Source organism: Streptopelia decaocto (assembly GCF_964273445.1).
Source record: "Streptopelia decaocto genome assembly, chromosome: 3".
NCBI classification, from domain to species: Eukaryota; Metazoa; Chordata; class Aves; order Columbiformes; family Columbidae; genus Streptopelia; species Streptopelia decaocto.
The window spans coordinates 47,662,368-47,675,665 of record NC_138656.1 but is presented as its reverse complement, the minus strand read 5'-3'; the positions used below and the strand labels follow the sequence as shown (position 1 = coordinate 47,675,665).

Genomic DNA, 13,298 nt, shown 5'->3' with positions numbered 1-13,298 from the left:
TTATGGATTAACTTTTCTCAAGCAATGAGGAGCAATCAGTACTAGTTTTATCTATCCAGTAGGACATGCCCTATAAACCTCTTTCTTGTACACCTGTTAACAAAATTTAGCTATCATGTAATAGGGAACACAATATCAGCCCAGGATTAAAGCTGGTCTTTTAATTGACTAGCCTATAATTGCTAGAAGACAATATGTAATATTTACGCAGCTGCATAGCGAAAGCCTATTTGACCCTGCCTACCATGACTGAGAATGAATATTCCTGCTAAGTACCCACACCCCTTTTTCCTTGGCCAAGGCAGAGAAAGAAGTGCTAGGTATTAGAATTGAGAGGACAGTTGTCTGAAATCAGTACATACAAAGGATAATACCATTTACTTTTCCAACCTGTTTTTCTTCATGTTATTACAGTAATAGAATTACACTCCATGCTAAAATTTCACTTCAGGATCTGGTATCACAATATAATAAACAAAACTTTTCAAAATGTTGAAGGGATTTGCCATTTGGGACATGTTTATTGTTCAAAAACACTGCACTGAAAATCCATCACATACATTCTTTGTCATCTGTATCTTTACATCAATGTAATTTTCAGGCAGGTCATGCAGGAAAACCACTCTCCCAATGAAGTCAAAAACTACTGAAAGGCACCTTGTGTCCTTCAGATCTTAGGCTCCAGACAAGTCAAGTTTTTGCCTGTGTAAGGATTACATACACCTGGAACAACTCAACCAATAGGAAAAAAAAAAAAAAAGTAAAATCCATTTAGAACTTCCTAAAGAACAGTATTAGACTTCGTTGTCTTCCTTCAATCGGTGCTATGATTTTGTTTTTCCAAGTCTTCTTTAAATAATGTGCGACTCAAAAAGGTATATTAATGAAGTCTCCTTATTGAGACAAGGCATGCAATAAGGGAAGAGGGAAAGCTGATAACTTCCAGCCTGCCTATCTACACATTTGTTCCTGTAGGTTAGCAAGTCACTGCTTGAGTTAAAAAGGAGGCAGAATAGGAACAAATGCACCCTGGTTAAATGGCTTTTAAGAATGTTAATACATAGAACAATGATACCAACTACAGTTCTGCTTACTGGCCTCTGTTCATGTTGATCTGAAAATAAGTTTTGTCAAACCATCATGGGCCACTTTTAGACTGTTAGATTAAAAGAAGTTGGCTTTCAAATATTGCTTGTTATTTGTATGACTAACTCTTTATAAAAACAGTAGTTACTAAGGACCTGTAAGGCAGCAAGTCTTTAAATACATTGCTGAATAGTACTTTTCAAAAGGCAAGATAAAAAATTAGTAGGAGGATTCTTGATGGGGTTAGATTCATAACAGGTCTTTGTTTTATCTTTAAATGTTTTATCTGTAGATGGCAAGTCTTCCTTGGTTGTCACTTGGGATGAACACATTCCCTGGCTTATTTCGAGTTAGATATTTATTTATTCTCCATCCTGCCAAGAGAAGAACAGCTTTTGTAAGAGTGAATATTGAAATGCAATTACTATAAAAAAATCTGGGTAAGTATATAACTTTAGGCATGAAGAACATTTGGACAGCAAAGGCAGGTCCACTTGCTGTTTTGCTCGGTCTCATTTTTTTTAATTTATAGTTCAGGAGGCTTCATCTTCCCATTGCTCCACATAGATTTCTTGGAGCAGAAGATAAAAAAAGCCAGAATCCTGACTCATCAGGATTGCTTGGGGCAGTGTCTGCACTACTTGCTACACAAAGAGGGTGTGAGACTGCTTGCAGTCTGTTTCTCATTCACACTCAGTTGGATCTACCCCATATACAGAACAGTCAGCTTAGAGAGGTATTGCTTGATTTTTCTTTCAGATGTACCACCTCTTCCCAGTTTTATAGATGTTTCCATCTCAGGAGTTACTTACAGAGACGGACACATGTGGGCTAATCAACATAATACATGAAACAAATCCCAAAATAGCCAGCAGCTGCTGAAAGCCCTGTCTACATCCATGACTATAACAGTTTTCAGCTTTTTCTATGTACACCCCCTGAGAAGCTTTAAAGGAGGTACAAGACAACAAGTCATAGTCAGCCTCCTGACAAAAAGCTTGTTGATCTTTGCAGAAGGTATTGAAGTTAAACAAGTTGCACCACAGATAAAAGCCACCAGAGTATTCCAAGAACCATCAGTTTGACTTCCCCTTTTTAAAGCGTGACTTGCCTGTGTTTGATCAGTCGTGCTCCTTGACCAAGCTGTGCAATTTCATTAGTGAAATGGCATGCAAAAAGTAGCCAGTTCCTTGGCTGCACTTTGTAGGCAAATCTCATGAAAGTCAAGGAGTAACAACACAGTGCTGCAAAACATAATAGTTATTGTTAGTAGATTATTTAATATCTGCTTTTTATTGAGGCTTAATTTTCATACTAGTGGAATGTAATAAGTATAACGCTTATCACTGCTTTTGATTTTTCCAATAATCCTACAAATTAGCCCACTTTGAGGATCCAATGCAGGAAAATATGTAACAGTGCTAATTTTTGCTACACAAGAAAAATCTGCAGAGCAGCAGCTTTCCACAAAAACTCATTTTCCTCATACACTTTCCTGTGATGAAACAGAAGCCTTTTTAGTTTATTGCCTAAACTATCTCAGCCAGAGAGTAAGAGTTAAGCCCAGTGAGACACGGCCTATCTTGTACAAGTCTGACAATTTCTAGGACAGAGTATTTTTAAACACACTAATTACTTACAGTTCTTATTTGGAACATTCTAAAATGGACTTTAGGAGAAAAGAAGTTTCCATCCCCAGGAAACCATGAACATTCAGGAGCATAAAGCTTTGTTACCTGCTTTCCAGGAAGACAAGAAAATTGTAATCTACTCTCCTGCCATAAGTGCATATAAATACAGGAAATTACAACTTGAGTCACAAGTTTTGCAAAGTTCATTTTTAGCTTACTGACAGGCTTAAAGAAAGAAAAAATATCAGGAAACTAATTGTTCAAGAAAACAGCCTTTTTAAAGGTACAGAGCCTAAAAGATAGGAGCAATCCATTTGTACACACACCATCATATGTATACTTACTAAAATTTAAAAAGTATCTTAACTTTATGGAGCTGGGTAGCTGCCACCAAAGCGCTATTTGCAAAACTATACTAGAGACTATTCAAACTGGTCTTTCATCCCTAGGAAGCTGTTTAAGAGGCTGAATTAGTCTAACCAGAACCTACTGAGCATGAGGCTGTAAGTTTCCTTAACCCAACAGTATTTTGCTTTAGGGAGAACGATTAGTCAGAATTAAGTTATTAACTGAGTTAAGGAAGAGACATAATGCCAAAATTAAGCTAATAAATTAAAGCTATGAGATTTATAATCCTCGAGAAGTATCTGAACAATGAAATACAGACATAGTCATCTAGGCAAAAGCTATACATGTTCCAAAAAAGGTGGAAAAAATACTGCTTATGCATTTAAAAAGAAATTCTCACAATATTCCATTAGAAGTCATACTAGCCTCTCACAAGCAACTACTTTGCAAGGAGTTAACCTCCCTCAGCTGCTTTTTGCACCCTGCAGACCAAGCGTTACCATTTCTTCACTTTATCAGTGTTGCTATTCAAGTCTCACACTATGCACAAGGGATCATTGTTTTTGATACAAAGAATAAAGTTGTGTAGAGATGCATTCTGAACCAGTATATGCGGTAGTATAACACCAAAAGACCAATACTTTAGAAGTGTGTCTGGTGATTGAAACTGCTCAAGACCCACCTCCCTCCCCAAGAATTACTGGTAAGCCCTCTGAAAGAAAGCTCTGCAACTTTTCAGTACCTCAATTTTTAAGTGGCCTCTAAAGTTATATAACAAGATATTTGATATCTGTATCTGCTTTGATCACAATTTTGCAAGCAACTAAAGCAACTAAGCAACAACTAAAAACATATCACCGCCTGAAGGACAGGATCTGTGTTCTGTAGTCAGTTTACTGACAAGAAGTTTGTCTCAGGTCTTACCAAATGTCATTCGGCCACTAATGATTTCTGGAGATTTCTTCATGTCATTAAAAGCAGCAATAGGAAGTCCCCAGTTGGCAACTGGACCCCAAAAGTGCTGTAAAGAGGCAAAAAAATAACGTTATACAGAAACTCAGACTTCCTGCAATGTTCATACAGGCTCCCTTAGCCATGCAAAGCTTAAGAGGATGGGATTAAGGGTAAGATTCCAAGTTAAGGCAGAGACTACTGTTGATGTAAGGGAGAAAAACTAAACCCTTCTTTTAGCAGGATCTAGTCTTCAGGAGGGAAGGAAAAGGAACCCACTCTGCATCTTCCTGCAACTGGAAAGGAACTATTGTGTTAAAAAGCAGCTTTGTGTAATTATGCCTCAACCATCATTAAGCAGTCTGATTGGTATAGTCATATAATAACCTCAGTTTTACAGCTCAATTCTGTGCAGAGAATTAGTATTCATCTTTCAAATAAGGTTCCTCAAAAACGTAATTAAGCACAAGGACTTGCTGAAGTGAAGAACTGGAACTGTTTTCATGTTATGGTTAGAATGAAGAAATGCTCAGCAAGTGTCTTCTTCCGTGTGCTTCCACCATCTCTTTGAAATTGTTACCTAGAGCTTCATTTGCAATTGCTGAAACAACTTAGTGACTATCTAAAGCTCAGTGATTAGACAGGTAAAGAGTAGAGCAGTTAGGCACAGGTGTGTACACAGATAGAAACAGAAACAAAAAGTGGAAAGAAGTCAGAAAAACTGATGAGAGCTCCATTTGATGAGTATCATCTAAGAGACTCCAAACTGAAGCAAATAGTGTCATTAAATCTAATTTCCCCTACTGTTAGAAGTAACAAGGCTTCAGTGGAAAGAACTCTTTCCGCACAAGATGCATGCAGTACTTGGGTCAGCTTCTCCTAATGGGAAACTAAGGATGATCAAAAGTAATTTGGCTAGATACAGCAAGAGACACATTTTGCAACAAAAAAGCTTTGCAGATACCAACTATACCCATTATTTTTATACTTCCCCTAACTATAATACTGCAGATATTACAATGATTTGGAATTGTCAGGGGATGCTTAAGTTTCAAGTTTCTTGCAATTTTAATTCTAAGATACTCTTGCTAGCCTGGATACTAGCTTGTAACACTACAATAAAATTAAAGTCACACTTGTTTCCTGCAGATTTGGGTTGCAATACAAGAAAATGAACTAAAAAAAAGTTGAGATTAAGTTGTACACACTGTTTGTTAGTTCAACCATAGTGCAATATGTGAAATAATGTAGTATTTACGCAAATGTCTACAGAATGTGCATTTTATCCAAACTCAGATTTATATTAAGAGCATTTTGAAGAGTACAATAAATGCATTTACTATATTCCTACTGATAGGGAAATTGACATCTGTAATGCTTAGAGCCTTCAAGCACATCAGAGAGATTATGGCATAACTGAAAAGAATTGCATAACTACATGGTATTTACATTGTACAGCTACAGTTAGCATAAAGAAATGTACCTATAATGCCACTTACACACAAGATGTTGCAATACAACAATAACATTCACAGAAACTGAAGTCAGTACCGTACGTGATATTGTGTGGCTTTAATGAAGCTATTTAAATAGTTCTAAAGGACAATAAGACCAGAAACAAAATTCTAGTCACATAACCATGACTATGTGCACAGTAAGACAGCAAGCATAACCACACTGAAGCAGACTGCAAAAGGTAACTGGTGAGGCAGTACATGTACTTGGTGAGGCTTTTACAGCCATTTCAGGAATCTCATTTAAACAACTGTAGTTTTAGAAAAATAAATATTTGAGGCTCTAAATGTGTTGATTTTTATGAATCTATGAAACAATTACAGCTTTGAGAGTTTTAGTGGTGACTTCTGTTTTGAAAGGTAAATCAGGTCAACTTGGCATTTTTACTTAATTCACCTGCCATTAGAACATGAACAAATGGTACACTATAGACTAGGGACTGCTTCAGGCTGGTCAAGCTGAAGAATCATCTCCCACCCCAGCAGTGCTGCAGCAGCAACTTTCCTCTTCTGACCAAGGAGGTAGATTTGGAACCTTCCCACTTGAGATGTTTATCAAGTTTTAAGTGCCTCCAGGCATGCAGCCCTTTCAAGTCTCCACACACAAGAATTAAACTACACTACACAGTTTGTCTTTGGTCTACATAGAAGAGCAAGTCTCCCACAACATTATGATTCACAATATTGTGAAATAAAATACCCACTGTCAGTTTCAGCAGTAAACCAAGGCTGAAGGAAAGAAGAGTCTGTAACGTGAGTTACATAGTACCGTTAATTGCCTGAAGTAAAGCTAATTAAAAATAAGAGTTCAGTTATGTACCAGTATTGTTGCTATGCAGAAGAAGGGTCCCAGATTGATCTGATCTCCTTAGCAAAGAGTATCTGAGGGGTGGGGGGGAAATGAAGGCCTGTTAATTTTGTAGTGATTACTTTGCATGGCATTCTGAAGGAGCTAATGTTTGTCCACCCTTAGCCTCAGACTTGTGAATAAATATTACTAGTGCATCACCCCTGGAGGTTCCTAGCATGCTTTTCAGATGCAGGCAAGGTCACAACAGTGCTGAGGCAAAAAGATTGCAAGTTACTGAAGTTAGGGAGAAAGTCCCCTCCCCTCAAGAAGTCCCCTCCCTTGTCTTACCGTACTGTTTGAGTGAACCGTCATTTTCCATTCAGAAAGCACATGGAAGAAAAAAGAAAAGAAAAATGTTCATTTCTTTCATAATTGACATGAAGAAGCATACCACAAAGACAGGCAGAAGTCAGGAAATTGCTGTGGCATTAACCTTGATTAATGTAACAGTATTAAAAATGCTGTTTCCTTCAAGAGCTGTCATTGTGACAAGTGTTGGCTGCTCAAGTACCTTTTTCCTAGCAAGATAAAAATCCTAATATGGTCTGTGGAAGACATTCATCCCCTGTAGACTTCAGAGCATCCAAGATTGCACATCAGCTAGTTTAAAAGGATGTCAAAAGCAATGAAGGTTTGCCCATGACAAAGCTAAACAGCTACAGTTACTCAGTGGAGGCTTTGAAGAAATCTCTTGGAATTCTTTGTACACCCACATAAGTAGGTCAAACCAAACACTGCCAGAGATGTTACTGTCACTAAGCTCAGGCCAACTGTGGCTGTACCAAAAATGAGCTAATGCATTTTCTGTAATGTAACATGCAATTACACTCTGGTTGTGGATAGGGTTCATTTAAGTGATCATATGGGTACCAATTTATTTACAGAATAAGTTAGCCATCTATGCATGAAAGCTAGACAACAGCTTATCTATAAGATAGTTTGCTATTATACCTTTTAAAATGCCTCAGAACTTTTAAAACTTCTCTTTCTAACAAAGATACTGATAGGACTCAGTTCTGAATTATGACTGACAAGAATCTAGGTACTAACAGGAAGCCTACTGCTGAATGATTGCTGCTCACCTACCACTGCCCCAAGCTGCAGAACACTTCCTAGCAGTCACTTCCCCTCACACTGATTTCCATCTTCTTAGAGAACTGTTTTACAAATAACAGGAACAGTCAGGTCTAGTTAGGAAATTGCACTGGATGTGCATTTCAGTGAGCCTTTGTTACAATCCACAGGCTCGTTCAAGATGCTTTGTTAGGGCATCCTTGACTAGTCTAAAAACTTCCTTTGTTTTCTTATTAACTAAACTGCAGCAATAACTGAAATTCACAAGACAAGTGCACACCGCAATTTTTCCATAAAACCTTAACTAAACAAGTTCAAATGTGTCTCTTGGCACAATGTTTTTGTGCCAACAGAAATTAGCCGTCATTTTTAAAGTGTAAGGTGTTTTCAGGCAAGCCAAAGCCTAAAATAGAATCAAACTGCTGCTGTTTTAACACAGTAGACAGCTCTGGCTGACTGGAACAATTATTATGCTCCTATAAGAGTGTAGATCAAGGTCATTCAGATGCTTCCAGAAGCAAGCATCCAGCCCCAAATCTCTGCAGCCAATACAGCTGCAACAAATGCACTGTATTTAATAGTAAGGATACCATGGCAAGTGCATGCATCTGTTCCTGAAGTGACACCACTCCAAATTAGGAGTTTCCAAGAACGTTTTGGTTTTTTTCCAATCCCTTGACAAAGTAAACACTTTGTATTAAACTTCCCAGAACTGTGGACAACAGTTGTTGGATTTACTTCTGTGTAAGTATCTAGACACCAGAAGAGGAACCATCAGCTGATCAATACCATGTTTCTACTACAATGCATTTAAAAAAGGTGATATTGGGGAAGATTTATTTTTCCAAATTTTTTGCAGGTGTTTTCTTCATACCAGCAATAAGGATATTAATAGGCCAGAGAAAATTCTGCAAATATAGATGAACTGTTACTACTTGCTTCCCCCACACTGCCATCCCCTAAATGGAAAGAGTATTACCCTTCTGCAAGAGGCAGATCATTCAGTTCTTGGAGCATACAGAAAAAAACCCAGAAGGTACTGTGTTCTTCAATCTCTGGCACAAACCAGTAGAGGACTTTTTTTAAAGTTCTTACGTCCTTCTGTTTAAAAATTTACTAATGAAGAGAACTAAAGATCAGCTAATTCTAGTTATACTACTGATGCTACCTCTTTTCAAGTGCATGTCAATTAAAAGGAAGGTCCTAGACAGCTTACTTCAACATAACTGCTCAGGCTTTACAAGGAATGAACTATGTATTTCAAAGCCATCTACATTAACAGGGTCAGTACATTTGCATTACTGCTGAGTCATCAGGAAGAGACATTTCAGAAGTGCCCCAAAAGGTGGCAGTCTCCATCCCTATTTTTCTATTACCAGAAGATTTTGGGACACCTTGGGATTCATTATGTGACTAAAGTAATTCAGATTACTTCTGAAGAGGATGCCAGAACTTGTCATGAGTGGCCTATAGGCTTTCTCAAGAGAGGAGAAAGCTGTTTTACTAGATATTTTTCAGAAGATATTGTTTTAAATCTTTAGGATAGGAAGTAAGAGGACGACTCAGTTGCCTACTATCAGTGGTTCAGATAATACAACTTCAGTGATATTACAGCTGACATTTTTAGGTTATACAAAAAAAATTATGCAACTTCAAGTTCACAATGTATATAGCTACCAACCTTTCATATGCTAGTCAGCTAGTTTTAAATTAAAATTATTGCTGCATTTTAAACAAAGCAGGAAAAGTCTACCTATCACTTACATTCTTACAATGCTCACTTTAAAACATTGAGACATGGTTAGGGTAAATCTATACTTACAGGATTTACAGTTACTCAGACCCTATTAATTACCATTGAAAGAAGCCAAATGTGAAAAACTGGCAACACATTTAATTATTTATGACAGTTTTTAAAGTAATTTATCTTGTTTCTTTGTGCAAGATCCGAAAGCTAACATTTGATGTAATGCAATCCTAATGCCAGATATAACCACCTGAGAAGAACAACATGCATTCATGATGCTTGCTTTCATGTTTTCAAGTTCTGAAGCTGAAACTACTTATTCCGACAGATGTCTGCAAATTCTGATTGCTCCAAGTAATAACAATAGAACACTCAATTCCACCATTTTGGGTAACTTCAGTTATTCTACTTAGGGTTAAGCAATTTAAAACACAACACTGGTATCACAAACAACATCTAAATTCGACCTTCCCCCACAAACAATTTTAACTTCTATAAAGCCTTGCTTCACTGCGGTGATTAGATGCTGATTTTCTGAACAGATACCCTAGTCTCAGAGCTTTGAGAAAACTCTTAGTCTGTGAGCAAGGCAAGAAGGGAATCTTCTTTAGGAGAGAGTTCTGCAGCCTGGGGAAACAAGAGCCTACAGGAAAGGATGTGAAGAGATATAACTCTAAAAAAGAACTCCAAGCCAACAACTTAGACACTCATCTCCTAGTAAGACAGGAACAATGCTGAAAGGCCATACCAGATGGAGCAGCTGACTTCAGCCCTTCATGACAAACCCAGTAACAGAAATATAAATAAGCAGGTAACTTTGTACATAACAAAGCAGAACCCATCCCACAAAAGTATTATCCTGGGGAATGCTCTTTTTAGATAGCTTATTTCAATACTAGAATTAGGATGAAATACAGCTGAAAAAGCTACCTTTTCAGTCTTTAGTAAAGAGATACTTCCTACAAGTAACTGGTGGTGTTAGGAAGCAGTTGTTATCTCCTCCAGATTTTTCTTTGCTTTTCTAATTAAGAAGCTGATTGCTGTTTCACTGGCCATTTATATGTTCCACATGAATTCTGGTACAATAAGCTAAATGTTAGCATTAAAATGCATCTATCAAACTTAAACAGTATCTTCAAAACTTTCAAAAGGAATCCACATAGAGTCCTGCTCTGACCTTTCATCATTTCACTTCAAGGATATTCTCTTCCTTCTCAGATTTTACTCATCTTTTTGCCCCATGATTTCTGTGGGACTTGATTTTGCAAATGCCAAAAAAAAACCTTCTGCTTCCCAAGTCTTTATATTACAATCCCTCCTCCATGTAGGCTTACACCATCTCCTGCTACCTTAACAAAGACTAAGTTTCTCAGATAAACAGATGTCCTCCTACTTGCTTGCTCAACATAAAACATCAGTTGCAATAGATGTAGGTAGAATAGCAAGCAACAGCTGTAATGAAAAGTTGCTCAACAACCTTTATTAGAAGCACCCATTTTTATTTGTCTAGTTTTGTCAAGCTGCTTGCCAGCCAAGACAACTTCAACCTGCCTACTTGAGACAGTTCCTATATAAAAGCAGTTCAACCAGATTTAAGCAAGTGTGCCACAATTGTATCTTTGAAGCATTCTTGTGATTTCAGTTCAAGGTGCCATACCCCTTAGCACAGCACACAAACTTGAAGCTTGAAAGAAGTATTGAGCTGTCTGGAAGGTGCCTTGAGCCACATTCCCATGACAGTGTGGCTTTAACAAGCCTCTGAGAAAAGTACCTATTTAAATATCTGAGGACGTTTAAGTAAGTGATCTTAAGACTGCATCTGTCACCAAGCTCGCTTCCGCCTACAACCGAACAAAGCTCTTTCTGCCCTTGTTGCAGGCAGCGGTCAGAGTGTCCGTGCCCCCGGCTCCTGTGGCTGCTGCCACTGCTGCCCCCTCAGCGAGCACCCGCCTGCCGGGGGGCAGCGCTCCGGGCTGGGACAGGCCGCAGGCCATCACAGCCGTCAGAAGGCACGGGAAGGTCAGCGAGAGGCGCAGCTGCCGCGGCAGTTTCAAACCGCGTGGCTTCGCTTCAAGGTCAAGCCCGGTCTCCCCGGGGTGGGGCGGGCGTGAGACTGACAGCCCTGACAGCCTCAGGCCTCGCCGCCCTTGGTACCTCCTTGGCATCTCCGGGCCAGCCTCCTCCTCGCCCAGGGGCTCCTCGCCCCGCCCCCCCAACCGCTGGCGAGAACGAGCCCGGCAGAGACCATAAAAATCACAGAATGTTCTGAGTTGGAAGGGACCCACAAGGATCATCAAGCCCAACTCCTGCCCCTGCATATGACAACCCACACCATGTGTCTGAGGGCCTTGTCCAGTCTCTTCTTGAACACTGTCAGGCTTGGGGCCGTGACGCCTCCCTGGGGAGCCTGTTCCAGTGCTCCCCCACCCTCTGGGTGAAGAACCTTTTCCTAATGTCCAACCCAAACCTCCCCTGGCACATCTTTCTGCCATTCCCTCGGGTTCTGTCCTTGGTCACTAAAGAGTTCGGTGCCTGCCCTTCCTCCTCTTGTCAGGAAGCCGCAGACACCGCCGTCCCAGGCGCCCCGAGACTGAGTGGACGGGCGGTTGGGGAAGGGACGCCCGGTCCCGGCAGCCTCCCCGGTCAGCGCGGCGGGAGGGGCCCCCCGAGGCACAGGTGGGTGCGGCAACTGGCGACGGCCCCCACCCGGCGCTCACCTCATCAAGTAGTCCCTGAAATCCTTGCTGCGCAAATAGTCCACGGCCTTGCGGACCACCGACCCCGCCATGGCGGCCCTCGGCGGCAGGAACGCCCAGCCCACCCGCCTCGCACACCGACGCTACCGGCGCCGCTGACAATTCCTTCGCGCCGCCGCCCGTCGCCCACTTTACGGCAGCGCACGCACCACCGCCCACTCCGTCAGAAGGGCGCTCTCGGCGCCTATTGGTCGCGGCGGCCCCGCCTCCCTCCTCACGCGCCTCGAAACCGAAGAGCTGGTTGTGGGGATGGGGAAAGGCAGACTGCCGTAAACCAAGGCGGCGGGAGCAGGGGGGGGCAAATTGTCGCAAAGCGCGACGAGGAGTCGCCATCGGCTGAGCTGCCAGCATTCCTCTGCAGCCTGCAGATGGGAGCCGCGCGGCGGCTTTGCCAGCCGCCATTGGCCGCAGGACGGCGGCTTTTGGTTTCCCATTGGCCGCTGCGGGGCGCTTCCCGCCCACCCCGCCACGGTGTCTCGCTCTGCCCCTATCAGTGGCGCGTGTCAGGGGCGCCGGGGGGGCTGGGCTGCGGGCGGGGTGTGCGGCGTCCGGGAGGGGTGTGCGGCCGCAGCCCCCGGCACGCTCTGCCTGTGTGCGGCACAGCCTGCGTGGGGTCGGCCTTGTGCAGGGCGGGTGCCCGTTCAGGGCCGGTGCCGAGCAGCGCCGATCTCGGCAGTTAAATCCGTGAGGACGGGGCGGAATGGGGTCCCTTGCCAGCTGCTGCCAGTCCAACGGCAGACTTGTGTCTGCCCCGCCGTTCGCCTTCAGCCGGAGCCCCGCGGGAAGTGAAGGGGCGAGTCTCTGCTTCCTCTCCAACGAACGGTGTTTTCCTCATGGTGGCTGAGATGGCCGAAGAAACAAAAATACCTCAATAGCGCATGGAGCAGAAGCATGAGGTCCCACAGTTGTTTCAGTGATTTTTTTTTCTTTTTTTAATAAAAATCCTATGGGGTTTTGAAGAGTCCAGAGCCTCGTATTTTTGGAGTTGTGACTACAGGGTTATGACAGGGCACTGCAACAGTTCAACCTTTACCTCTGTACCTGGAGTGGTACAAGATCTCATTTCTTTGTAGTACTTTCTATTTCGTACCTGAGCAGAGGTTGCTTATTTAGAAGGGAAGATAAACTCTAAGCCTACTAATACCATCTTCATAAAATTTGGGCCGTACAAACAAACACCTACATGTGAATTACTTCTTTTATCTTCGCTCAGTGCGCTAGAGATAGTGAAAATTGGTGGTTATCTCTTCTGCCTTCCAAAGACTTGCAGCCTCAGTTTTTACAGTCTAGAACTGGGCTGAGAGTGCAGCCTGGGACATATATACGCTGCCAGAAGTCCTG

At 41.7% G+C, this 13,298-nt stretch overlaps 1 protein-coding gene across 1 annotated transcript; it reads right to left on the bottom strand.

Annotated features, from left to right (window-relative positions):
• Positions 1-492: 492 nt before the first annotated feature.
• Positions 493-12,110, bottom strand: MPC1 (mitochondrial pyruvate carrier 1). The gene is made up of 5 exons (XM_082047478.1): positions 11,919-12,110; positions 6,669-6,672; positions 3,990-4,086; positions 2,198-2,330; positions 493-1,460 (listed from the first exon to the last, which is right to left on the bottom strand). Exons 1-5 carry the CDS (start codon positions 11,987-11,989, stop codon positions 1,445-1,447), a joined length of 321 nt encoding a protein of 106 aa, XP_081903604.1. The 5' UTR covers positions 11,990-12,110; the 3' UTR covers positions 493-1,444.
• Between the last annotated feature and the right edge of the window lie 1,188 nt (positions 12,111-13,298).